The sequence below is a fragment of the Phoca vitulina genome, unplaced genomic scaffold, assembly GCF_004348235.1.
Source record: "Phoca vitulina isolate PV1807 unplaced genomic scaffold, GSC_HSeal_1.0 scaffold27, whole genome shotgun sequence".
Classification (NCBI taxonomy): domain Eukaryota; kingdom Metazoa; phylum Chordata; class Mammalia; order Carnivora; family Phocidae; genus Phoca; species Phoca vitulina.
This window is the reverse complement of record NW_022589730.1, coordinates 25,120,478-25,147,652: the sequence shown is the minus strand read 5'-3', so window position 1 is coordinate 25,147,652 and position 27,175 is coordinate 25,120,478. Positions and strand designations below refer to the sequence as shown.

The 27,175-nt window shown below is 53.1% G+C and overlaps 1 protein-coding gene across 11 annotated transcripts in view; it reads left to right on the top strand.

Moving 5' to 3' along the window:
• CTIF (cap binding complex dependent translation initiation factor) overlaps positions 1–27,175 on the top strand; it is a 281,307-nt gene that overhangs the window by 51,249 nt on the left and 202,883 nt on the right. For all 11 annotated transcript variants that reach the window (XM_032422779.1, XM_032422782.1, XM_032422781.1 and 8 more), the window contains exon 2: positions 22,880–23,086. In XM_032422779.1, the coding sequence (XP_032278670.1) occupies positions 22,907–23,086 (180 nt within the window). In that variant the 5' untranslated portion in view covers positions 22,880–22,906. The remainder of the gene's footprint in view (positions 1–22,879; positions 23,087–27,175) is intronic.

Here is a 27,175-nt window from a genome sequence, read left to right as displayed (position 1 = left end):
CTCTATTTCCAAAGAAGGTCACATTCCGAGCTGCTGGAGGTTAGGACTCCAACATACAAAAACTCGGGGAGACAGAGTCCAACCTGTAACAGACGGCATAAGCGAGGCAGAAAAGCCGTGGCTTAGCTAAGCTGTTTGACATCATGGTCAGCTAGCCCGACTGTGTTCGTGCGGCTGTCTCGGTTTCTCATGCGGAGGCTCTGGTCAAGGACTAGCCCTGCGGGTCAGCAAGAGTTGCTGCTGGGAGGGGTGGGTAGGAGTTGTCTGGACAGGAACGAGTCAAGGGAGCAGCTTATGTGCTGGCATGCAGATCCATCCACCCGGGCCCAAAGCAGGGCCTTGCTAGGGTGTCTTCTCTAGCCTGAGAATTGGGGCTGTTTTAAGTGAGGAGACCCAGCAGCCAATGCAGGGGACAGACCTCTACCCTCCAGCAGGGCCCATGACGTGGCCTCTTACTCTGGTACTTTGTCGACTTCACTGCTTCAGCTTTTCCAATCCATCCCCTGGCTCCTGGGCCCTACAGCCAAATTCTTTAGACTTCCAATGGGAATATACCAAGCTCCAGGCCAGAAACAGTGAGCAGGGAGCCAAGGGGGAGGGGGTGCAGGGGAGCCCCAGCTAAGGGTACTGGGGAGGTTCTAGGGGTCTTACCAGGGTTCCAGATTTCTCTGCTTGGCAACCTAAGCAGAGGCATCCCCCACTTCTCCGTTGCCTTCTAAGTCCCAAGAGACAACCGAAACCATACAACAGCCTGTGAGCTTCTGCCCATTCACATTTAAGGTTTTAGAAGCTTCTGTGTGAAGGAAGTTAGAAGTGTGGTGTCATTAGCAAGACGGGAAGGTGTGGCAGGCACCTCTCAGCTCTGGGGCTAGGGTGGCACCATCCGAGGATGCTCAGACATTCCTGCAGCCTGCCTGCCCTCCAGCAGCGGGCACAGAATTAGACAAGAGAGCCCACAGGGCAGTGGGGCATGCTGAGGGGCTGGGGGGTGGCGCAACTGGGAATAAGCTTATGGCACGTGCCATCTCTGTGCAGTTAAACTTTCAAGATCAGCACTTGGGACCGTATCTCCCTTCGGTGCTTTGCCAGCAGGAGAATCCACTGCTGGGAGGTGTGTGAAGTGGTGAGGCAGCATTGTGGTGTGGACAGGCAGGCTCCATGCTTACCTTCATGGGGAAGGCAGAGAGAATTCTGTAGCAACACCCAGAGCAAACACGGGGACGGTAGGGCCAATGATGACAACAGTGACATTTGTTGAGTATACGGAAGCGTTCAGCATGAGTTAAAAGTGCTTCATGGGGATTGTCTTCCCTCCAACTCCCAGCCTTCTTCCCAGGGATGGGGTGCAGTGGGGGCAACTCCATTTCCTACCCCTCCGGCCCTACGCAAGTAAGCAGTGACACCCAGGATGACCAGTGGACAGGATGCCCACGTCGCCGAGGCTCTAGTGCATGGGCAGAGCAGAAGATGACCTCAGTGCCAGTCAGCTCAGGGATGCAAAAAGGCCTTGTAGAGGAGCAGTGTTCCTGCCGGAGGGGTGCGGGCAGGCGGGCCTCAGGGCAGGGGTGTGCCCAGCGGTGTGAGCGGCCGCCCAAGTGTGGGAGGGCAGAGGCCCCCCGAGCCAGCGTCTCAGCCACGTGACCAACAGGCAGAACGGACCCCACAATCGACCTTCTATTTCCTCTTTAAACTAAAGTTTGCCTTTTTCTTATAAAAACGCCCAAACTCATTTTTGATAAAGAAAAAAGAAGAAGGAAACACAGAAGAAGATAGTTTTAATTCCACCTCTGAGAGATGTTTTTGGAGATTTTTTTGTTTTTCTTTTTAGTCATTTTTCTCTGCATTTTCCTGTACTTGAGATACTAGTGTATATAAAAAATTATGCTTTTTCCCGTAACACGGTAACATGAGTGTTGCCAGGTTATTACAGTTCTTCATAAATAATTCCCGAGGGCCGAATAGTCTCTCAGGGAGATGGAGCCCCTTTCTGTTGCTGAGCAGGAGACATTTTGGCTCCCACCAGGCCGTTCCCCTCCGTGCCAGCCTGCCTGGCTGGGCCTCCGCGGCGCCCAAGTCAGCGCGGCACCTGGCTCCGTTCCTAAGACCGAGCGAAGTTTCCGGAGACCCTCCTCCTTCCAGGGTCCGGGCAGCTCCTGTGCCTCGGGTAGACAGACAGGGTGCCCAGATGTGTGATGAGCACTCCAAGGGCCCTGGCAGAGGGTGCTCGGGCCCCTCCTCACTCAGCCCGTCTCGGGGTGGGGGGGTTCCTCAGCCAGCCCAGCGTTCCCAGCACTTTCCGGCCTGTGACACCTGCCAAGGAACCAGTAGGTTGCCTGCCAACATGTCCAATAACCCTCTGTGCCTCAGTTTCCTCACCGTCCAGTGGAGGCAGCATCCCTAGGGTTGTGGGCATAAAAAGGCATAAAAAGGCATAAAGGCATAAAACGTGCTCAGAAGGTGTCTGGCCCCACAGAGGCACACAGGTGGGCTGTCACTCTTAGCTGCCACGAGGGGGGGGCTCCTGGATGGCGGGGAGCTAGGACTGGCATGGAGGTAACATGGGTACTGTGGATGAGCGTGTGATCCCGCGGCTGAGCGAGGGGCTGCTCCGTACATACACTGTGTAGGCTCGGGTTCCACCAGCTACTAGGTGGCATCTCTTTGGTGACAACACCACAGTCTGGGTTTTGGATGGATGATCTTTTTTTTTTTTTTTAAAGATTTTATGTATTTGACAGAGACACAGTGAGAGAGGAAACACAAGCAGGGGGAGTGGGAGAGGGAGAAGCAGGCTTCCCGCCGAGCAGGGAGCCCGATGCGGGGCTCGATCCCAGGACCCTGGGACCATGACCTGAGCCGAAGGCAGACACTTAACGACTGAGCCACCCAGGCGCCCCAGATGGATAATCTCATGCAACCCCCATGCTCTTTATCTTAGCTCAGCACCAATAATGACAGTGAAGGAAAGAGGGGCCGTGTGCTCATGTAGCCCGTGGCTTCCGTGGCTGCTGTCAGGGGCAGAGATCCTGGACTCATTCCCACAGCCAGGCAGAGCAGGGCAGGAAGGGACGCCAGCTACAGGAGGAGGGGGCCCAGCCAACGCTCCCTGGCGTGGACGGCTTCCCCACAGGGCCCCCCTCCCTATGCCCCTGTCCTACGGTGAGAGTCACCTTGGCGAGTTCACAGGCTCATTTTGGGCAGGCAGAGTTGTCATGTGGCCTGAGGGCTTACGAGGAAGAGCTGGTTTCCTGTCCCTGCCTCCTAGGTTGTACACAGGGGCAAAGGGCAAGTCTCACTCCTCAACCCCTTCTGCCCGACTGGTTAGGATGATTTAGGGGCTGTTTTGTTTTGTTTTTAAAGGCTTTATTTATTTATTTAAGAGAGAGAGAGAGAGCATGCGTGCAAGAACATGAGCAGGGGGGGCAGAGGAAGAGGGAGAAACAGCCTCCCCGCGGAGCAGGGAGCCCACCGCGGGGTTCGATCCCAGAACCCCAGGATCATGACCTGAGCCGAAGGCAGATGCTTAACCGACTGAGCCACCTGTTTTATCCAGCAGGTGTCCTGCCCCAGCCACCTGGGCTTGTGGGTGTCGGGAGAGGATGCAATGTCAGGGCCTCACGGGACAGCACACAGGCTCGGGGTTGCCTCAGTGACGCGGTCCCTATACTGGGGGCCCCTCCCCTCCACGACCTGGCAGACCTTTTGCTCCTCCTCCAAGGTCACTCAAGGAATGTGCCCTCCGACCTTCTTCTCGACACACATTATTATTAATTGCCATTATTTATTGAGCCTCGAATGCATGTTGGATTCAAAGATAAGCGTATCAAGTACACGGCATCATAGATTGGTGGCCTACTGTTTGCCTGGGACGGTGCTAAGTTGACATATTTGTAGATCATCGTCTTGACTGCCCTGGGAAGTAGAGATTTTTATCTGCTTTGGGGCCGGGAAGACAGAGGCTCAGAGAATTCACTCACTTATGGAGGCCATGGTGCAGAGCCCGCAGCACTCTGAAAGCTGGGTTTGTCGGCTCCGGTCCCTCTGTGCTGATCCCTGTGCGTGCCCTTGGACCTGTGTCTTTGTGGCTCCTGGCGGGAATGCCTACCCTGTACCATCCTCTGCGTGCCACCCTGGGGGGGGGTCCCAAGGGCAGAGGCCACGGCTCACTCATCTGGCACCTCTGGGTCTAGCACGGTGCCTGGCACACACAGAGAGTGACCACTTTCGTTGCGCTCTGAGCCAAGGGTAGAGCCAGAATGAAGGGCATGGGATGCACCGAAGGGATTTTCTTTTGCGTTCTGACAGCTCAATGTCCTCAGCTCTGTTCCTGGCCCATCACTACAAATCAGACCATAATATTGGGTATTTTTTTTCCTCCCTTGGGTAGGGCTGGATGAGATGGACAAATTCTTTATTACTTTTTGCAACGTAACTAGTTCTTCCCTTTTTTTCCCATGATATTTCTGACTCATACTGAGTGGCTGTTTGTCACATCCATCCCAGTGTGGCTTGTCTTTATATTAGTTACATTCGATACTGGTGTGTCCCTGGCAAGACGTGCCCCTTGCTGAAATCTGAGATGTGTGCCCGCCTGGTCAGCTGCATGGACAGGGCCTTTCCACAAACCTGTTCTCATGCTTGGGGGGCAGGAGCGTTTCTGGTTCAGCCTTCACACTTTGGCCTTGCATTTGGGGAAGTGTGTCTCTGCTCATTTTAACTGGATCTACCCTCATCTCAAAGGCTTTATACCCATTCTTTATCCAGCTACAGGAAAAGGGAAAAAAATGTTGTTGCAGCAAAGAGTTACCTGACTATGTTAATCTGTGCTAATGTCAAGGGGCCAGGTCTGCAATGCCAGGTTCACAAAAGAAAAATGTGTTTTTCCCCATCTTGATCCAGTGCCCTGTAAGACAGATGCACTTCCAGGATGCGAGCAGCAGGTTCAGATATCGAGAGGCAATTCAGCATTCTCCTGAACTCCGAAGATTCCGTGTGCTCACAACAGACATAGTGCTTTCCAAGGGCAGGCTCAGCAAGGGCATTTCTACACTGTTGTAGGCGGTCTGATGGGGAGGCCGTCTCCCTGGGGGCCCTGCCCATAGAGACAGCGTGAAACTCCCAAGAAAACACCCGGTTGGCCTCATTTATAAATATTTCACAGTATCGTTGAAGGGCAGTCTAGGGACCAGGCTGTGGGGAGTGGAAATGCAGGCTCATGGTGGCATAAACTAATGGTCCTTCTTTGCCCACATTGAACTCGGCTCCTTAGATTGCACTGGAACAGGGTTTCTCATTACCCATCTTCACAGGGCTTGTAGGACAAACACTGTATGAACTAACATGTAAATCTTACCATCATGTATGCTCTAAAAGATTTTTGTTTTTGTTGTTTGTTTTTAAGCAAGAAAATATAAGAGAAGCTTAGAGATGGCAGTCTCCTGGAGGTAGCCCAAGGGAGTAGAAAATAAAACAGGGGCGCAGATCTCAGCTAACAAGCATCTTGGTCCTGGGTCTCTGATTTGGGCCGTGTCATGTCGCAGCTCCATGCTCCTGTGTCCTCACCTGTAATATAAGGGATTGGCTTGCCCCTTTCATTGCTTCTAGGAGGCACGGGTTTTTTTTTTTTTTCCACGTGTTAATATCCATGAAGTCAGGTTTCATCTTACTATTGCTGGCCATCAGCCACATGCCAGGGATGACAGTCGTTGTCTGAGCAGGAGTGACCATGGTCATGCTGTTCAGACTGTCATGACCTCAGTTGAATTAGGTGCCTTGTTGGTTTTACACGTGTTAAGTGTAATTGTCATTCAAAATTGTCTTCAGAAAGATTTTACCATGATTACTTAAGGATACCAGAGGTTACTGTGTATGCAGAAGGGCACGGAAACAGCAGTAAGGAATTGATTTGGTTTTAGAAAAGCAAATGTTCATTGTTGGGGGAAGAACTGCAATCTCATACTTTCTCGTAGAACAGCAAGAATTGGGAGTCTCTAGGGGCACCTGGGTGGCTCAGTCGGATAAGCATCTGACTCTTGATTTTGGCTCAGGTCATGATTTTAAGGTCCTGAGATCAAGCCCAGCATTGGGCTCTGCGCTGAGGGAGGAGCCTACTTAAGATACTCTCTCCCTCTCTCTGCACTGCTTGCACTTTCTCTCTCTAAAAAGAAGAAGGAGGAAGAGGGAGGGAGGGAGGAAAGGAAGGAAGAAAGGGAGGGAGGAAAAGAAAGAGAAAAGAAAGGAAGGAAGGAAGGACAGACGGAAGGAAGGAAGGAAGAAAGAAAGGAAAGAAATTTAAATGGAAACAGTTTGGATATTAAATATTAAAAAAAAAAGAATTGGCAGTCTCACACATGCTAAGCAATGCCACCAAAGGCAGGAGAAATCTCCAAACGCCTCAGAAGAGAGGAAATAATCTCAAAGCCACATGAGGCTCATGTGACCAATGTGTCTTCATGCAGGACCGTCATTAAGGCATTATGTCATAGATTAATTGTCAGCCCTTTTCTTTGCAGCTCATAAAATAATGGTGGGTCTTACAATTAATGACTTTGCTTTCTAAGGTTTCCCCTTGTTTCAGTAAATAATAGTTATATTTGAATTTTTCTGTCAATTAGAGCAAGCTAATAAAAATAACATTTTCAGTATTTCTTTTGTGTGTGGCGCTGCTCCTCTGGGCCCCACAGAAATAATGTCAATTGCCTCATTACTTTCCTACCTTTCCTGGTTGTATCCCTAGGACCTAACACCAAGCTTGACTAGATGCTTTTGAAATGGATGGATGGATGGATGGATGCATGAATGCATGATAAATGGATGGGTGGATGGATGATAAATGGATGGGTGGATGGCTGGCTGGCTGGCTGGATGGATGGATGGATGGATGATACATGGATGGATGGAGCCACACCCAGAGATGCATCCCTATCTTTGGTGAGGCAGTAGAATCTTTCTAGGGAAGCTAAAGACATCCCCCAGATTCAGTGGGAACTTAGACTCAGTTTTTCAGGCTTTTTGTTGATTCATTTATAGTCTCAGTTGATTCTCACAGCTGTAGTTTTCTCTGGAGAGATCTCCAAGCTAATCAGCCAGAGATTCCAACCCAAGGCAATTATCCTGGGGCCAGCTTGTATAAATACACTAAATTTTTGAAGTGCTTTATTGAGATATAATTCATATCCCATACAGTTCACCTACTTACAGGGTATAATTAAGTGGTTCTCAATATAATCACACATATGAGCAACCAAAATTTTAGAATACCTTCATCACCTCAAAAAAAAACCCCAAACCCTACCCTAAAGCTGTTACTCCCCTGCTCACATAGCTCATTCCCTACTGCATTCCTAAGCAACCACCAATCAAATTTTTGTCTCTATATTCTCTCTCATCTTCTGGACATTTCCTATCAATGGAATCATACACTGCATGGTTTTTTGTGATTTTCACTTAGCACAGTGTTTTTAAGTTTCATTCGTGTTTTTATGTACAGTATTTCCTTCCTTTTTATGGCCAAATAATATTCCACTGCGTGGGGTGGGGGAGAGAGGGAGAGAGAAGTATACCACATTTTGTTTATGTATCATCAGTTGGTTGACTGTTTTTGGGTAGTTTCCATATTCTGGCTATTATTAATAATGCTACTAAAAACATTCATGTACAAGTTTTTGTGTGGACATATGTTTTCATTTCTCTTGGGTGTACACCTACAAATAGAACTGCTGGGTCGTATGTTAACTCAACATTTAATCACCCGAGGAACCACCAGACTGTTTCCCAAAGCGGCTGCACCATTTTTAATTCCCACCATCAGTGTATGAGTGTTCTGATTTTTCCAAGTCCTCGCCAACACTTGACTCAATGATCTGTAAGGTCCTTTCTACTTCTAAGCTCCTAGGATTCTGGGGTGAAACCCAGTGGCTGTTGAGGCAGTGAGAAGCCCCTCTCTGACTATATGTTCTCCTTCTCCTGGCTCAGAGGAGCGTGCAGTGGGCTGTGGGAAACTTCTCAGTTAATTATCTGCCAGTTAACCACTCAGCCTGCTCCCTGCGGTTGTAACTGGCTACAGACCGCCCCTGCTGCGTGCGTGTAGAGAGGTTATCTGCTGCTAGCACGCTCTACTGGGTGAAATTAACTGCAAGGATAATGGGAAATAGAGCCCGAACACTGTGATGGGCTAATAAGAACAGCCATCCAGGATCTGCCACCAGGCGTGCTCTCTGCAAGGCACGTGGCTGCATCTGGGAGCCTCTACTGTAGCCACCCCAGACTAGCCTCAGGGAGAGAGCTCCAAGGCCCAGACACCCAGGATGGGCCACTCCACAGGCCTCCTGAGGGCAGCCCGGGGTCCTTCCCCCACATCTTCTATGGAATCCTACCTTGTGCCAGACCTTGGAAATACAATGATGGGAAGACAAAATGATCCCTGTCCTCAAGAACTCAGACCATAGTGGATGCCCAGGCAAAGTGATCTGGAGCTCAGATTTTCTGGCTGCCTATTTCCCCAGTTCCTTGACCCCAGCATGTCCCAGAGAGAAACATTTGGGGACATCAACCTCAGGAGAACTACCATACCTGAGTCTTCAACAAGGACTTGGCCAAGTGCTCTCATCACCTGGCTTGGCCATCCATGGCCATGGACCTCCATCATGGGGGCTCCGTGTTCTCCAAGGTAAAAAGAGCTAGCAAATGTTTATGGTCTGTGGCATTGAGCTTTCCCACACCCTCCCTTCAGAAGTCTTTGCAGCACATAGGTCTGGTTTTGCATCCCTTCTGCACATCATCCCTCAGAGCATCATCTCATCACAACAGGACGTGGTGGGTACATTCAGGGATTCATTGGCTCGTGCCACAAGGAGTGGGACTCTGAGATGTTGCTCGTCCTAGGGAAACACCTGGGGCTGGAGTCAGGACTGGATTATAGTCTTGCCCTGTCCCTAGGCCACAGGCACATTGCTCTAAGGTCCCCATCTGTAAAAGAGAGGTGGGAACGTATGCCCAGCTTTACTCACACCTGAGGTTATTGAGAGGCAACTGGCTGGCTGGTGCTAGACTGGGCAGACCCTAGGGGTATGAGGCCAGAACCCCTTCCAGTCCTCCCCAGATAACTTCTGACCACCTCGATAGTTCCTTTCTGCTGGCAGCTCACTCTGGTACCCTGCAAGAGCATAAAGCCATGACCTGGAACAGGTTCCAGGGCACAAGTCAGGAATGACCACAGGGAGGGCAGCTTTTGGGGAGATGTTGGGCAAGGAATAACAATGTTGAGTGAGTGGAGCTCTGGGCACCTCCCTGCTGTTTAATCAGAGTAGCCATATCTTAGAGCCACTCTGGGATCAAATCCTGACTCAGCCTCTTCCTGGCCAGGTGACCTCGGGCAACTCCTCTCTGCCTCGGTTTCCTAGTTTATACATGGAGACAAAAATGGCGCTTGAGTTATAGGATTGTCTTGAGGATTAAATTACTATATGACAAGCCTTTAGCACAGGGCTTGGCACATAGTAAAATGCTCAGGAAATGTTAGTTGTTACTATCTTTTATATATTGGGGGAGCCATTTAGAATTTCATTTGAGAAGTAAGCATTAAAGGAGAACAGTTTGGAAACCAGCAGTCTGTGGGGAATACGGTATTGATGGTTTTCTTTCTGGCATCAGTAAAGTCAAAGGGCAGCTACCCCTGAGTAAGAGGAGCCCTCCCTGGCGTTCTCCAAGCAAAGGCAGAGGCAGCTATGGGGTGCTGCCTCTGGACCAGGAGACCACCCGTAGCGAGGGTCTGGCCTTCGCTTTTCTGTGCGTTTTACACTCCTGGGCTCTTGCCGCGCAGGGTTTTATCTCCCTTTGGTTCGTGGAGAATTCAGGGCGTTGGATCGAGTTCGAGACTCCCGTGGTTGCTGTCCAGCAGGCATTGGGTGTGATGCCTACAGGCTACTCAGCCCAAGAGGGACCCGCGCCCAGCCTCGCTCGCTCTGCTGGTTCCGCTGTTAATGTGACACCATCTCTATGCCCACCAGCAGCCAGGAGGTGCCTCTCTGCAAATACCAAGGGGAACAGAGCACTGGTTACCTGCTGACCATTCTCTAATTTCTGGGAACGTATCATCAAATACTCAGGGATTAACTGAAGGTCAACATTGGGCACAGGTCTGGCTCCCAGGGGACGAGGGAAGGAGCAGACAATGTCCTCGGCCTCTTAGAGGTCAGAGTTTAGCTGAGGAAGGAGGCAGCCCCTCGGACTATGTCAGGGCTGAGCGGGACTGTGGTGGGGGCATTTAGAGGAGCAGTGGGCTAACCCTGCACTTACTTGGGCCTTCCCTCAAGACACCCACGAGGGGCTCCCCATTCTCTGGATGGGGTTTGGAGGTGGACTGCCTTCTTTGCTTCCAGTGCAGCCCGGTCCCTTCAGAGTGACACAACTGTCCTAGAATAGCTCTGTGGCTATCTTCAGCCAGGTAAGGGCTGAGTCCTACTGGTCTGGAAACATTTTTTTTTTTCCTCCCTCTCTGCAATGACTTTGCCTATTTTTGTTTTGGACTGTCATTTGTTGATTTCACATTGTCACTCCCAGCGGACAGTCCTGGAGCCTGACTTCCAAGTTCTTAGGGATACTCCTCATTTTTGTAGTCATAGACCACCTACAGCTACTTTCTTGCAGGGGGCTCAAGCTCAGGTGCCTGTGAGGGCCAGGCAGGCCACCTGTGTGAGTGAGTGGAGCCACGTGAGAGTGGTGGTTGTAGGCAGTGGGGAGGCATTAGGGAGTGGCGGAGTGTGTGGAGAACTGGAGATTACATGCTCTGTCTGAAGGGGTCGGCCCTGCTTAGCTCTGGCTGATGGTTGCAGAGGAGAAAGGTGGGTCAGTGTGGCTAGATCTCCCAGTTCAAGAAAATCAGAAATGTGGAGTTTTACATGAAATCTTTCGATTTGTAAATGTTGGCTCAGATATTTTAAAAATACTGAACCGTCTAGGGGCGCCTGGGCGGCTCAGTCGGTTAAGGGTATGCTTTGGCTCAGGTCATGATCCCAGGATCCTGGGTTTGAGCCCTGGGTTGAGCTCCCTGCTCGGCAGGGAGCCTGCTTCTCCCTCTTCCTCTTCCTCCCTCTCTGCCTACTTGTGCTCTCTCTCTCTGTCAAATAAATAAATACAATCTTTTAAAAAAATACTGAACAGGCCAAATAAAATGCCTGTGGTCCAGATGTGGACCAAATGGACATTTGCAGTCTCTGCTTGGTGGTTATGCTTCCTTGCAGAATGAGTTCATTATCTGAGGGGGCAGGGGGCAGAGGCCGAAGGCCCAGTGGATGGCTGCTGCCGGTGTTCCGAGGGACAGGGTCCCTGTGAGCTGGGTGGTGAGGGTGGCATCCAGGAGGTGGGCCTGAGCTGTCCCTGAGGATGAGGAAGGGAGGAGGAGGAGGACCACTGGCTCTGCTGCGAGCCAGGCCGTGTGGACTGTGCAACAGGCCTCTTGTTCCATCAGGCTCGCAGAGACGGCGTGGTGTGGCCACTGTTCCAGCTGGGCTCTAGTTCAGGAAGCCGTTGCCAGGAGGGAGTGAGCTGACTGGGGACCTTGGCTACCCCGTGAGAGACACTGGAGAGAGAGTGTCACTTGAGAAGCAAGGTGTGGGGTGCTGGGGCCACCACACTTGGAGGAGCTTCCCGGCCTTAACCCGAGGTGCTCTCACGGGTGCATTGCTGGGTTCAGAGCCCGACACTGTTGCTCTCCCGCCCGGCATGCTCGGAGTTAGTTTTCGTTCTTTGTCCATCCACCCAGAAGTTTTGGAAGGCGGGGAGGAGCGGGGGGTGGGGTGGGAGACACACCCTGTCTACCCCCAGGGCCCATGGAAGAGAGAGACTGGGTCCCTGGGAGTCCATGCAGGTCAGCAGAGCTGAGGGCAGCCCAGGAACTGGAGTACAGGGGAGGGCCACATGGAGGCCCTGAACGAGGCACAGGCAGTTCAGAGTGGGGAGACATTAGGGAGTGGTGGGGTCTGGAGAACTGGAGTTCAGAAGGAGCAGGACCAATGGTAGCCAGAGTGGCCACGGAGGGCTTCATAGAGGAGGTGAGTCTGGAGCCAGGCCCTGGGAGAGAAGATACAATTTGGAGAGGCAGAGGTGGGAGAGATTACAGAAGATAGAGTGGGGCACAGCTGGGGGGACAGTTGTGATGTCAAATGATAGCCACAACCAGTAGTAATTGAGTGCTTCCTGTATACCTGGCTATGCTGAACACTTTCTCGTGAGTTCTCGCTTAATCCTCACAACACTTTAAGAGATGATATTTTCATCATCAATATCCTCTGAAGACAAGGAAGCAGGCTGCCTGAGGTCCCAGAGCTAGGATGTCGATTAGCCAGCACTGAAACCCATAACCCCTATGTTACCCTGTCTTAGGATGAGGGGGCAGTGAGGAAGCCACCTGACTCTCACCAGGGATGTGGCTTGAGTCAGGTGGGCTCCTCACTGCCCCCTCGTACCTGTTATTTGGTGCGAGATGTCCGAGGAGGCTCTACAAATGCAGGAGGAAGGGGTTGGAGACCTATTCTGGGACCAGGTAACCCTGGTGGCCAGTGGAAGGGGGGATTGGACAGGTCCATCCCAGTACCCTTGGCTTTAACATTCTAAGGGCCAGGAGGGGCTGCGGGAGAGCCTGGGCCAGTGGTGGTGGGTGGGAGAGCTAAGGAGTCCCTCGCTCAGGTTAGGAGTGAGCCGGATGCACCAGCATGGAGGGGTGGAGGAGACACAGGCCAGTCTGCCGGCCTGGGCTTGAGCTGTGACAGGTGTAGGCTTCAGTGGGCCTCAAGGATCATGGAGTCTTGTCAAGACAAGATAAAAGCCCATAAAAAATTCAAGAGCAGGACGAGAGTTGGGTAACAGCACTGGGGAGGGGGAGGGGTGTCAGGAGGCAGCCTATCCTCAGCACCAAGGGAACACATGGGGGGGTAGTGTCAGGAGCGGGTTGGGGGTCAATGCCAGGAGCGGGTTGGGGGTCAGTGCTGGGAGCAGGTGGAGGGTCAGTGCTAAAGCAGGTGGGGGGGTCAGTGCTAGCAGCCCCGGCTCCTGTGGGACTCAGGGGCCCAGGGCAAGGCAGACCTGGACAACAGGGATGACCAGGGATAAAGCAGGGGTGGGCTCTCCCAGAGCCCACCCTGGGTGCCATCCTACCCATTGGCCCAGCCCGCCTACCAGCATGGTGGCCTCCGCAGAGCTGGGAAAGCTGCTGGGTTGATGTTCTTCCTCCAAGAGGAAGTCCGAGGCAGGAGACTGGAATCTAATTGGCATCCCCTGGGTGGATGGCAGTGGGTGCCCCCTCCTGCCAGTGGGTGGGCCACGGCAGCATCTCAGGTGAGAAGGATTCACAGCATCTGTCTTGCCTCCCTGGCCCGCAGTGACCTGTACCCTCACCCTGAAATCTGGTCCAGTTCCTCAGATACTCCTGGAGGCAGCTCTCAGGGAGGGGCCAGTGAGGCCTGAGCCCCATTTGTCTTCTCCACGCAAGTTCTGATAGACCCACAGGGCTTTCAGAGTGGAAGCTCAGTATGGTGACTTGGGTGTTGCCTGTTTATCTAGGAAGAGCTGTCCTGTCATTACTGCTTGACGTAACGATTGTAACCCAAACTGCACTTGGGCTCCAAAGACATTGACAGTCACTGGGCTGGGGAGGGGAGGTGACTCTCAGCTCAGCAGGGGGTCTCCAGGGCTGGCAGGCTGTTGAGGGGCTTGGAGTCTGGGGACCTGGGTTGCAGACCTAGCTCTTTGCATAGGCAACTCCGTGCTCCTAGCAAGTTGGTTCCCTTCTCTGGGCTCCAGCGTCCTCATCTGCACAGGGGAGGGGCCGGTACCATCTCATTCTCTAAGGACCACTGAGGTCATGAAGCTTCGGTTTTAGGAGCCCCTTTGGCTGGCTCTGACCAGTGGGACGCGTCTGGGCCTATAGCTCAGCATTGCTGGGCTCTCAGCAGGTGCTGTTCTAGGTACCTGGCTGTGAGCCTCAGGTGGAGGTGGGTGGTCCCGGTGTCCACCAATAAATACTAATTCAGCCTGTCGAGGTCCAGCCTCACCCCAAGGGGGCCCTCAAAGCAGCGCTGCCCCACCTGCAGGGAGCTGACCTGCAGGCCCGAGGGTCAGGATGGAGAACTTTCCAGACCACGGTGAGATATCTGCATAAGGGAGGGAAGGGATGTGAGAGGTTTTCTAGATCTTGGCTATTCAAAGCGAGCCCCTCTGACCTGAAAAAACAACATCAGCTGGGAGCTGGTTAGAAATGCAGAATCCCAGGCCCCACCTCCAACCCTCAGAATCCAAATCTGCATTTGAACAAGACAGCCTGTGATTCCTGCCACATGGCACATGGAAGTCTGGAAGCCACTTTACTTAACCTCTTGGCCACGCCTCGCAGAAGAAACACATCTTCTATGAACAGGGGGAGCACCGGTTCCACGGAACAATAGTCATGCCTACAATGCATGTCACTCACTGATGGTTTCAATTCAGTTGTATATTTCTAAATGCTGAAATCATGACTTTATTTTACCCTAAGTTTATTTTACAGCCCAGTAAATAGCTGAGACATGCAGTTTGAAAACCGTATGCTAGCTAACGCCCTGTCTGACCTTGGAGCCACAAAGGGTTACAGTGGGGGAGGGGGCTGTCAGACATTTAGAGCACCCCAGGTGTCCCTGACACTGACAGTAAATGTTGTTGATTGCTTTTTTAAAAAATTTTTAAAGATTTTATTTATTTGGCAGAGAGAGACACCATGAGAGAGGGAACACAAGTGGGGGAGTGGGAGAGGGGAGAAGCAGGCTTCCCGCGGAGCAGGGAGCCCGATGCAGGGCTCGATCCCAGGACCCTGGGACCATGACCTGAGCTGAAGGCGGCCACTTAACTGACTGAGCCACCCAGACGCTCCACGAATGTTGATTTCTGCAGTCACCTCCAGCTCTGAGTGTATTTGAACTTTCCCATTTCTGGCGGTTGGGGACCGAAGGCTCCCGCATGCAGAGGTGTCCCCGAATCCCCCTGCTTTTCTTTGGCAAACACCAGTGTGGCCCAGAGTCCTCGGGGCCAGCACTGCCTGGAGAGGCAGAGTGGTGGCCATGAGGGCCACAGGTGGCCGGGGGAGCGGGGGAGAAGCACTCTGTCTGGAGCCTCATTTATGCAGGAGGTGGAGCGTGGGCTGGACTCCAAGGGGTGGGCTGGCCACTGGCATTGTGAAGCAGGTCCCCATGGCTTCCTTGGGAGAGCCGTGGGCGTCCTGTGCCCCTGAGCAGTGGCCTCTCTCCTCCTACCGTCTCAGCAGGCAGCTGTGACCTGGCTCGGCCCTGCCCGACAGCCCACAGAGGAGAGAGCTCTCCTTGCCGGCTCTGGGTGAAGGTTCCGTTGCCAACGCAGAGGGGAGCTAAGACAGGGAGAGGGGAGGGGCTCTGTGTCCCCAGGAACCAACTGCTGGAAGGGGCCCTGAGGGAGGGAGGCCGTGGGGCACCGTGGCCGTGGGAAAAGTGGGGTGGAGACAACGGTGAATGCCTTCAGCATGAGCGAGGTGAGCGGAGGTGACGTGCTGGGCCCTGCTGCCCACCCACAGCTCAGACGTGCCTACCCCTGTCTGCGGAGGTACAGTACTGCTGGGATGGGTGGATGGAGCCCGGGGCAAGCGCCACCGCCCCCCCCCCCCCCCCCGCCCCGCGCCGCACAGCTCCCCTGCAGCTGGCCTGGGGTCCAAGAGCCTAGGCTCCTCACAGCAGCCAAAAGCCCCCAAAAGCCACGTCAGGAAAGCAGAAACAAATCAGGAAAACAGAAATCGAGACCTTCCCAGGCTTCGTCTGTGCGCTCCCAGAAGGGGACCCAGGGTGAGTTGCTTGCTGAGGACCTGAGGAAAAAGGGTCTGATGAAGGGCGAGGGGGTACCGTGCTGCCTCGTTTGGGGGCCTGGAATGATGGATTCTCTAGAAAAGGCCTGGTGGCAGGGGAGGTGAGGCATCTCATCTGGTTTGCAGGTCACCGAGTCATCCCGGGCATTGGAGGAGGAGGTAATGCCTTTAATGCCTTTAATGCCTGGCTGTTCTTAAAGGGATTGGCTAAATTTACAGCTACTAATACCATTTGTCACTGGGCGTGCACAAAGGCATGCTGAGCCGGCTGGGACGGTTCCAGCGTCTTGTCTCTGGGGATACACGGGGTGCCCGGTGATGTCAGCCTGCAGGTTTCCTCCAGATCTCTGGCCCCTGACCTTACCACTGGGAGCTCTCACAGCCTCAAAGGCGGGCAGGGCCAGAAGGGTGGGGAGAGACTTCTAGCCTCGGGCAGAGAGCGCTCGTCAGCAGAAACATCTCAAGTGCTGGTTTTCTTTTTTTTTTTTTTTTTTAATTTTATTATGTTATGTTAGTCACCATACAATACATCATTAGTTTTTGATGTAGTGATCCACGATCCATTGTTTTCGTATAACACCCAGTGCTCCATGCAGTACGTGCCCTCTTTAATACCCATCACCCGGCTAACCCCTCCCCCCTCCCCTCTAGAACCCTGTTTGTTTCTCAGAGTCCACAGTTTCTCATGCTTCATCTCTCCCTCCAATTTCCCCCCCTTCATTTTTCCCTTCCTTCTCCTAATGTCCTCCATGCTATTCCTTATGTTCCACAAATAAGTGAAACCATATGATAATTGACTTTCTCTGCATGACTTATTTCACTTAGCATAATCTCCACCAGTCCCATCCATGTTGATGTAAAAGTTGGGTATTCATCCTTTCTGATGGCTGAGTAAGTGCTGGTTTTCTAAGGGAACCACACTGCTCTGGGCAGAGGGGGGCAGCAAGGAGAAGATTCACCGGGGTCTGAGTAGGGGGACACGAGTGGGGAGAGGGGTGCCTTTTCATCAAAAAACATGAGTGTTTTTTTTTTCTGGCCTTAAAAATAGGCAGCCAGGTTCCCCCGACTCTAGTGGCAAGCCTATAAAAGGCTGCAACGGGGGTGCGGGGGTGGGGGGGTGACAGTGCCCTGGGCCCCTGGGGCTGGGATGGGGTCTCTGATCAACATCAGGAGGAGAACAAGAGTCTGGCCTTTCGCCAGACAGCTGTAGATGGGCCTAAGTCCCATCTGGGCAGTGCAGGCCAAGGAGCCCCCCACCCCTGCTGTCCTTCCGTAGGCTTGGCCCCTTTGCACCCCTCCTCAAGCTCTGCTCGCCTGGCTCACCCCTCCTGCCCGCAGGCTCTGGGCTGCCTGCCCTTTACAGCAAAAAGCAGCCTCAGCGCTTTTCCCCCGCTCCTGCTGCTTGCCTTTTTGTTCTTCTGCATCCATCACCTGGCAGTGGGGGCAGGGTGGGGAGAGGTGGCTGGCTGGCTGGCTGCATTGGCCAGCTTGTTCCTGGGCTCCGGCTTCCTCTGCTCTGCAATGCTCTGCATTCTGGATGGCTGCCACTGGAGGTATCTCTTCTCGTCCACCCTCTCCTTCCTTCCTCCCCTGCTCCCTCCCCCCTCACTTCTACCAGGATCATGAAAACATAAGCTCCTCTCGCTGGCCCTCTCAGCTTAGCCAGTGGCCGAGCCGTGTGGGCAATCTCCCATCCTGAATTTGCTGTGAGTGCGAAACCGAGCCAGGAGGAGACCCCCAAACCCAGGCAGGAGGGGAGCGCGACAAGCCCTTAAGAAAGCATCCCTGTATCTCCCTGGCCTTCCACTGGCCTGAGAGTTCGTTCACTCTGTGCCTCCTCATTCCTTTTACCTTAAAAAGAAGGCAGAGCTTGTGGGTATGCACCCCAAAGAATTGAAAACAAGGACTCAGATGGTACACCCGTGTTCATAGCAGCACTACTCACAATAGCCAAAGGTGCAAACAAGCCACATGTCCATGGATGGATGATGGACACACAAAATGGGGTTTCTGGGTACAATATGTTATTGTAATACAGCGTCTGACGTGAAATTCTGATACATGTTCCACCGTGAGTGAATCTTGAAAACATTATCTAAGTGAAAGAACCCAGTTACAAAAGAACAAATGTTGTATGATTCCACTTACAGGAGGTACCCAGAATAGACAGATCCGTGGAGCCAGAAGGGAGAGCGAGAGTTGCCAGGGGCTGAGATGAGGGGAGTGGGAGTTGTTGCTGAATAGGCACAGAGTTTCTGTCTGGGATGCTGGAAAGTTCTGGAAATATAGTGATGATGCGTATACAACATTGTGAAAACTCTTAATACCACTGAACTGTATGCTTAAAAATGGTTACAGTGGTACGTTTTATGTTGTGCAAATGTATTTTACCACAATTTTTAAAAATGGGGTGTGAGTGCCTGACTGAACTTCCAGCCCGGTAGCTGAGGAGATGGATGATGTGGACAGCACCCCCTTCCTCTCCTTCCTCCCTCGTCTCTGCTGAGGAGGTAAAGTGCCCTGGTTGGGACTCATTCTAGAATGTACAAATGAGCCCAGGTGATACGTTAGCCTGGTTCCCTCTCAGAAAGTGGAGTTCCTGGACGTACCCCAAGAACAGGCATCCCTGGGGAGAGTGACACAGGAGGAAGGAGGGCCAGAAAAAGGGGTGTTACGGGTCTGGTCCCCACTGTGGGCAGCTGGGCCCAGTCCGCTGGGACCTGCTGAGGGACCGTGAAGAACACACCTCAGTTGTCATGAGAGACCGAGGAGAGAGTGTTCGTCAAGGGCTGCCCCGGGAGCAGTTAGCACCTCGTCCTGCTAGGGCAAAGGAGCCAGGCGCCGGGGGGCCCTGCTGGCATCTGCTGGGTGTGCCAGGGGAGCCCTGGGCAGGATGCGCTCAGGGCAGCTGAGGGGAGGTACTATCAGGCTCCCCGTGGGACTCTGACTACGACGGGAGGGGCACCGAGAGCATGGGAGGACACCCAGGCCATCCAGAAGCGACCAGTGTGGGAGTCCTCTGTTTCCCTCTGGGCACCAAACTTGGGCAGGCTGGGAGTGGGTCTCACTGCCTGTCCCCTTCTGCAGTGATCGCTGATCCCAGGGTTCCTCACGGGACTGTGGTGTGGCCTGGTGAGGGGCCTGCGAGGGCCTGGGAGAGTCCAGCAGAGCCGGCCAGAGCTGCTGCTGCGGGCAGAGCCGGGCACTTGATCCTCCTGCAAACACTCCTGTCTAGTTCCTGCAAAGCCCAGTCCTCCGCCCCGACCTGTAAAGTATGCCAGGAGGCCCTTGATAAGATCTTGTCTTCGAGGAATAATGGGCATGGCCTGAGACACTGGCTTTTCCAGCAGGCAGCTCCTTTTCAACCCTCTCTGGACATCAGCCTTATCATCCCACCGCCCTGAGGCCCAGCCATCTGCCCAGTGCCGGGCAGTGAGCTAGGCGCGGGGCCCAGCCCTCTAGAGCCTGCAGCCCAGTGGGGGGGTAAGAGGCACACACAGCGCTTGAAGAATCCACTGGGCTTTGGAAGGGTAGTGGAGAATGAGAAGTGGGAGATGTCCTGAGAGCCTGAGCAGACTGCTAGGAGGTGGGATGAAGAGGCAGTGAGGTATAGGCACGCCTGGAACTGTGCTGTGCAAACTTGAGCAAGTTACCTAACCTCTCTGAACCTCAGTTTTCACTTTTTTTTTTTTTTAAGATTTTATTTATTTATTCATAAGAGACAGAGAGAGGCAGAGGGAGAAGCAGGCTCCTTGCGGAGTAGGCAGCCCGATGCGGGACTCGATCCCAGGACCCTGGGATCATGACCTGAGCCGAAGGCAGATGCTTAACCATCTGAGCCACCCAGGCACCCCCTCAGTTTTCACTTTTCTAAGTAGTATAATTATACGAGTTTCATGGCATTATTGTGAGGGGTAAGTGGGAGAAGGTATATCAAGTGCTGGGAACAGTGCCTGGCACGTGATATAGGCCCAGGGCACTTTAGCCATTCCTGTTATTAGAAGTCACAGTATCCATGCCCACAGGCCAAGGCGGGGTGGATCCTTTGCCCACTAGCCCACTCTGAAAGCAGGGGATTGAGCTGGTTGCCAGATGGCCGCTGAGGCACTGTTCTAGCATTCTGTGTGTGTAAGGACGGCTGGATTTTTTAGGCAGAGGGAAGGGGAATGTGTCCCTGGGTGAGGGGCACAGTGTGAGCAAAAGCAGAGGCAGAGAGAGAGCATCACATGTTCGCTTTCTATGGCCTCATAACAAACTGCTACAAACTTAGCAGCTTAAAACAATACCCGCTTATTACCTCACAGTTCTAAAAGTGAAAAGTCCAGCTCAGTAAATCATGAGACAAACCCAAATGTCAGCCAGGCTGAGTTCTCATTTGGAGACTTGGGGACAAAGTCTGCTCCCAGGCTCATCAGTTGTTGGCAGAAATTACTTGCTTGCGGTTGTAGGACTGAGGTGCCCTTCTCCTTGCTGGTCATTGACCAAGGACTGCTTCTCAGTTCCTGGACGCTGCCTGCTTTCTTTGCACACGCTCCTTCTTCTTCAAGCCAGCCACAGTGTGCTGAGTCTTTCTCATGCTTTGAATCTCTGTCTCTACCTCCCATGCCAGATTTAAGAGGCTCATGTGACTGGATGAGGACCTCCTGAATAGTCTCCCTATCTTAAGGTCTGCTGATTTGGAATTTAATTATATTTGCAAAATCCCTTCCCAGGATTAGCTAGATTAGTGTTTGAGTAATTAGGAGAAGGTGTACACCCAGAACCCTCTTAGTGTTCTGCCTACCACACAGGGCATGTGGCCAGGACAAGGAGTAGGGAAAGAGGGGGTCATGGGCAACCATTGGAGCAGGAGGGGTAAGGTGCGTCGTGGTGGTAGGAAGGGTGTAAGCCTGCTATAGGCCTTGAATGGCAAGTGGAGGAAGGGGCATGGGACATCCCCACCTTCACCTCCGACCATGGCCCTGCACCACTCGGCATGCTTCTCCCCAGTCTGAGCCAACTCTCTGCAGACCTGCCACCACCCTGACCTCCACACCTGCCCTCTGATGAGGGTACCCGGGCCTGAAACTTCGGACTCTTCCCTCTGGGTCAGGTGTACATACCCATGAGGCCCAAGGCTGCAGAGCTCAGGAACCCAGAGCAAGCACAGCTCCTCTGCAGCTGGCCTGGGGTCCAGCAGAGGCAGGGCCCCATGCGGCAGCCAAAAGCCAAAATAGGAGCCAGGAAATCATTTGAGGAATGTGTGCGTCCCCCCAGGCAGCTCTTCTCCCCCACCACCAGCACCAACCTTTGAAAAGGCCGGTGACTTGGGGCGCCTGGGTGGCTCAGTCGTTAAGCGTCTGCCTTCGGCTCAGGTCATGATCCCAGGGTCCTGGGATCGAGCCCCACATCGGGCTCCCTGTTCGGCGGGAAGCCTGCTTCTCCCTCTCCCACCCCCCTGCCTGTGTTCCCTCTCTTGCTGTGTCTCTCTCTGTCAAATAAATAAATAAAATCTTTATAAAAAAATAAAAATTAAAATTAAAATTAAATTTTAAAAATTAAAAAAAAGAAAAGAAAAGAAAAGAAAAGGCCGGTGACGGTCTGGGGGAGTGCATGTTCATGGTCTCAGCAGCATTTCTGGAACCCAGTGCCCTGTTTTGGATCCGTTACAGTTGAAAACTCAACAAACCCTTGATAGCTGGCAAATAACTGTGTTCCAAAAAAGTTCTCTACTAGTAATCCAAGGTCTTGAAATTCAAATGCTCCTTTCAATATACGAGGACCTTGCCTTTATTATCAACAGTCCCTTTCTAGATGCATGCAGTCCCTTGTGGTCCCAGAGTGCTGTGTGTTATTCGGGTCTTCTTTGTGTATCTACTGGTGGTCATTTGGTAGAAGACCATCCTACTAGTTGTGATGATGAAACCGCATGCAGGCTGGGCTTCCTCCAGCTTGAATGCACTCCCCCATGGAAAGCAGCAATTTTCCGACGACGAAAGGGACACCAGATAAGCCTGAACGCCCCTTCCCATCTGGCCTAGAGCCTGTCAGAAGGAAGGGGAGGGTCTCTGGTGGGAAGGGACCCAGAGGTGAGAAGGGTCCCAGTTCTCCCCACTTCCAGGTGGGAACTTCGGGGGACAGGAGTAAGCAGTGGGGGGGTGTCCCTGCAGGCCTGGGCCCCTGCAATGAATGGCTGGATTGGCCCAGTCTGGTCAGGGAAGGACAGCAGTTCTGTGGGTGGACTTCAGCAAGTATCCCTAGAATGCCAGTCACGTGATGCCAGGCCAGCACAGAGAGAGGGCCCGAGGGCTCATGAGAGAGCCACATGCCTATGGAGGGTGGCCAGACAGCGCCCATGGCTAGCGCATGCTCTCCCAGACTCTTCATGTTCTCCCATTAAAAACCAGTCACATCCTTACAGACTGAGCGGAGTGTGTCCTGGTCAGCTGCATCGTAACAAGGCTGCAGAGTTGTGTATACACAATTAAGGCCTACAGGCCTCACCTAATTTAGGGGGTAGTGTGGTGTCCCAAGAGAAAGCATCTCTTTAGAAGGAGACATTTTCTTGCAAGACCCAGGCCCCTTAGGGGGTTTGTGTCTGGGGACCCTGGTACATCCCAGTGCTTGAGTCTGGGACGTCAAAGCCTGTGGTCTGTTTCATTCTGCATTGTGGTAGATTTGGCCAAGTCCAGGTTGGGAAATGGGGCTTGGCTGGGAAGCTGGGTCTGTCTCCTGCCAAATCCCACATGGTAAGGTCCAGGTGTGGACTAACCCAACACCGCACAAGTTACTGCGTTGGCCAGTTAGGCAAGCTACCTGCCTTCCCTGGGCCTCAGTTTCCCTCCACGTGCAGGGAGACTTGCAGCGTATTCTTCACATTGAAGGCAAGCTGGCGCCCCACTCACTTCTCTGGGATGTTGGGAGGCCAAGATGCCGGGACGGATGAGACAAGGTTCCAGGAGTGGGCAGTGGTTCTCCAGTGGGGCATCGTCCACGCCTCCCTCCAGCTGCGTCTCACCAAGCCCGCTGTTGTGTCTCCTGCAGCCCCCACACAGCCCCTGAGCTGGAGGGATGGAGAACTCCTCTGCTGCGTCAGCCTCATCCGAGGCTGGGAGCAGCCGCTCCCAGGAGATCGAGGAGCTGGAGCGCTTCATTGACAGCTACGTGCTCGAGTACCAGGTGCAGGGGCTGTTGACCGACAAGACGGAGGGGGACGGTGAGAGCGAGCAGACGCAGTCCCACATCTCCCAGGTGAGCGCCGGCGGGGCCTGGGCAGGTGCAGGGGCCCTGGCAGACTCCAGTGGGGGGAGAGGGAACCCTAAATCCAGGGAGCATCTAGTTGCCTGGCCCTTGATTGCTGAGGCATGGATGGCCCCAGGTGGCAGAGCCTGGGATCCAGGCAGGAAGCCCTCTGCTCTACCGCGCCCCCATCCCGCGCCACTGGGCCGCTGGGGCCTGGCCAGACTCACAGTTCATTGAATACATGTTTATTGAGAGCCCGCTATGTGCTAAGCACTGTTCCCTGTCCTCCACAAGCTTATGTTCTAGAAGAGATCTGGAGATTGTGGCTTCTCCAGAATGCACATCATAAAAGGCTATAACTTGGGGACATTTTCTCTGATTTCAAATACAGGCAGTTGTTGGCAGCCAAAGAGCTGAGTCTCAGGCAGTCACTGAAGGCTGTGTGTGCCGGCCCTAGGTAGGCGCCTGAGGCCTTCCGACCAGAATGTCAGGTTGGTGTTATCTGCTCCTGGGCTAGTCGGTGGCAGCCCTGGCCTTGGGTGGAAAGCGGACTTGGCTAACCGTGGGCCAAGATTCGGAAATCTTGAGTTCTCAAGAGTAAAGTGTGAGCCATTAAGGGTAGTGGTGATATCACATGCATCTTTCCTTAATACCGTAAATCCTCAGGAGATATTGGTTCAAGAGCTGGTTCCCGATTTCCTTCTAGCTGTCTGTGTGACTTTGGGCAAACCCTTCAACTTCTCTGAGCCTTGATTTTCTTAGCTGGTGAATGGGGATTATCCTCTTGCCTCAGGAATGTTGGAAGGTCAAGGTGATAAGAGGCTCCCAAAGCTACAGAGAAGCAGGCGTGCGTTTCTTCTCCTCTTTGGGATCTGGGTCTTAGGTGTTCACCTCTTGCCCTTGTTGTCCCACCTCAAGCTGGGTCCCCTCTGACCAGTGGAGGGGAACCACTGGGGTACCCTGCTTTGAAGAAAAAGCCAAGTGCAACCAGCTGGCTGCTCACTGTCTGGGTGGGCAGAAGATCCAGACCCTCTGGCCATTTAGAAAGCCAGAGGAAACCTGGAACTCGGGACCGGGGGTCAATGTGGGACATTTGGAGGCCCTGATGGTCCCACACCTTACCCCACGGGGGCAGGGAAGAGAAAAATCGGCCCCGAGAGAGAAGTGGGAATGTATGTGATGCTTTCCTTCGTGTCCTTGAAGTTCTAAATCACAGTTCACAATTAGCATAAGCGTATAATGCATCCATTATTCGCTCTACAAGTGTGCATGGAGCACCTGCCCCGTGCCTGACACCGTGCTAGGGCTGGGATCTGGGAGTGAGCCAAAGACGCATGAAGCTCTGCCCTCATGGGCCTTACATTCGAGGGGTGGTGATAATTGCTGTGGAGAAAAATAAATTAAGAAAACGAAATAGGGAGTGATGAGGGTGAGGAGGGGTTTGCAGTTTTAACTAGGCTATCAGGGAAGATGTCGCCGAAGTAGGCGAGGGGTGAGCTGTGCAGATATCTCAGGCAAAGACCCAGCTGGAAGAGTATTCCAGGGACAGCAAGGCGGCTAAGGTGCAGAGCAAAAGGGAGAGCCAGAGGGGATGGGTCTGGGAGAAAAGGGGGTCACGTTGATAAGAGGTGCAGGCGCCGAGCCCGGGGGTCTGCTAGCACTGAGCAAGCAGGGTTGGGAGGAGGGACCAGCCAGAGACCAGGAGTGGGGCTGGCAGGGAGGCGGAAGCAAAACCAGGCAGGGTGAAGTGCTAGGAGCCCCCAGGGAGGATGTGTTCAAGGAGATGGGGGGCAGGTTGGCTGTGTTGATGGCAGCTGCTGGGCCATGGATTAGGAAGACTAAGAAGGACCTGACCAAGCTATGGGGGCTCTTAAGGGGACCCTACCTAGAGAGGTGCCCATCAAGTGGCAGGGGCTAACGTTAAGGAGATGGGTTGCAGATGGGGAGGGTAATACGGATCCTCTATGTATTACAGGGGTGTCTCTTTAGAGGGGAGAGACCTGGTATTTGGGGAAGTGAGGTCAAAACAGGAGCATCCACATGTCATGTGCATGGATGGGAGTGGTCTGGGGCAGAGGGGAGGCTCCATAGAGCCATGGCCTTGAGTAAAGGAGAAGGCTTGGCCTTGGCTCGGGTCCCCAGCAGCTCACCCACAATCACAGAGCGGGGGTTTCCAGGCTTGTAGCTGTGCTTCCAGAAGGACCCCTCATTGTGCAACATAGCTGTGAGTTTCTCCAGCTACTTTCAGCCACGATGGCGCAGGTGCAAGTGCAGTTACAGAACTGAATTTAACCGGGACTGAAGTTTCTCTGGGCGATGCCACTGGAGGGAAAGAAGGAGGAAGGAGTCAGGACAGTGCGTTCCCTGACACTGAGCCAGGCAAGGACAGGAGTAAGGACCCAAGGCAGTGATAGGTGCTGAAGAGTGGTGGGTCAGTGGATTGGGGGTCCCTAGGATGTTGGTGAGTGGCTGGAGTCCTGCAGGAGTGAGCAGCAAAGGGGAGTGTCCAGGAGTGGGTGTTGGAAGTCCAGGGCAGAAGGTGCAGTAGTTGGCAATGAAAGGCTGGGCCCAAGCATGGAGGTATTGGGCAGAGAAGAGATCAAGAGGAGGGGGCCATGGAGCTGATGGGCAGGGCACAGGAACCACCATCACTGACATCGATAGGTGCCGGAAGAGGTGGCCACGATCCAGGAGAAAAGTCTTCAAGAAGTACAGGGACTGAGGCGGGGGTGGGTGACCTGGGGGTCTACAGGTGACTGCAAGGACGGGGTGCCTTGTCTGATGATGTGTTAGTTTCAACCACCTTTATCATAGAGTTAACAATATCATCACCTGCAGTGGCAGGGGGAGGGGTCCTAGACTAGACTGGACAATTTCCAAGGGAAATAAACCTCTTTGGGTCGTGGAGGGCAGGAAGGGGAGGGAATTAGGTGAACCAACTCTTGCATACACCCGTAAACATCCTGGAGCAGACTTCCCTGGGAGCAGGCCCCGGGGATGGGGTGTGGGGCTGGCCTGCCTCCCGTACTGCATGGCCTCCAGCAGGGCATCCTTCAGAGGCTCCTCCTCGTGAAGGAGGCTCCTCTTAAAGGAAGAGTGTCCAAAGATGCCGTGAAGCTTCACCCCAGAGGAATGCCTGACGAACGGTAGAATTTCTGTTCCCAGAGCAGCCACTGGGGAGATAATTCTGGAAGCAGGGGCCCTCCTGGTGTCTCTGGCCTCCCTGTGGCGATGGCGGTGCTCTCAAGATGCCGAGCAGATAGAGACGTGCCCTCACTCTGGGCCCTGCCCTTGCAGCTCCTGCTCCTGGGAGAGGTCGGGCCTGACCATGCTTGGATGTCCACGTCTGCAGAGGCTTTCAAACAGATGTTTGTTGTGAGGCCACTTGTGACATCTAATGCGTTCCTTAAACTTTATGCGTTCTCTGATGTTCCCTGGAAGAATGCAAACACCTGGCAAGATCCCGGGGCCTGCCTGTGTACCTCTGGCCAAGGAGGGATGTTTTAACCCCACGCCCAGCAAACCTGCTACCAGACGCCCACAGACACAGCTGGGGTGCAGACTCCAGAGGAGGGGCAGCTGTGGACAGCTCTCAGTAAGGCTAGGGTTAGATGTGTTTATTTGCACACTTCTTTAAAAAAATAAAGTCTCTGTTGACACAGCTTTAAGAGAAGTCTTTCTGCTAGAGCACTTTTGCTTGTTCTTATTTAACCTGATGACTATTTTAAATGGAAGCCAAGAACCAAAAAAAACCCTCAGAGAATGTCCCCATCTGCCTGTCTGCGGTGGTGTTTTGGTGTTTCTGGGAGAGGAAAATTGTTAAGAATCTTGGAAACGTTGAGAAAACTTGAGAGAGTGGAGAATAATGTTGCTTTTCAGTTGGTGGGACCATTTTTTTAGGATCTGAGAGATGACAGTTGACCCTCAGAGGAAAATACCTCATGATGCTGGTACAGTTATGTTCTCCCCATCCCCTCCTTTAGCAACAACTAGGAAGAAAGATGGATGGACGAATGGATGCATGCATGGATGGTTAGATGGATGGATGGAAAGAGATTAGATAGATAGATAGATAGATAGAGCGAACCAGTGAGTTCC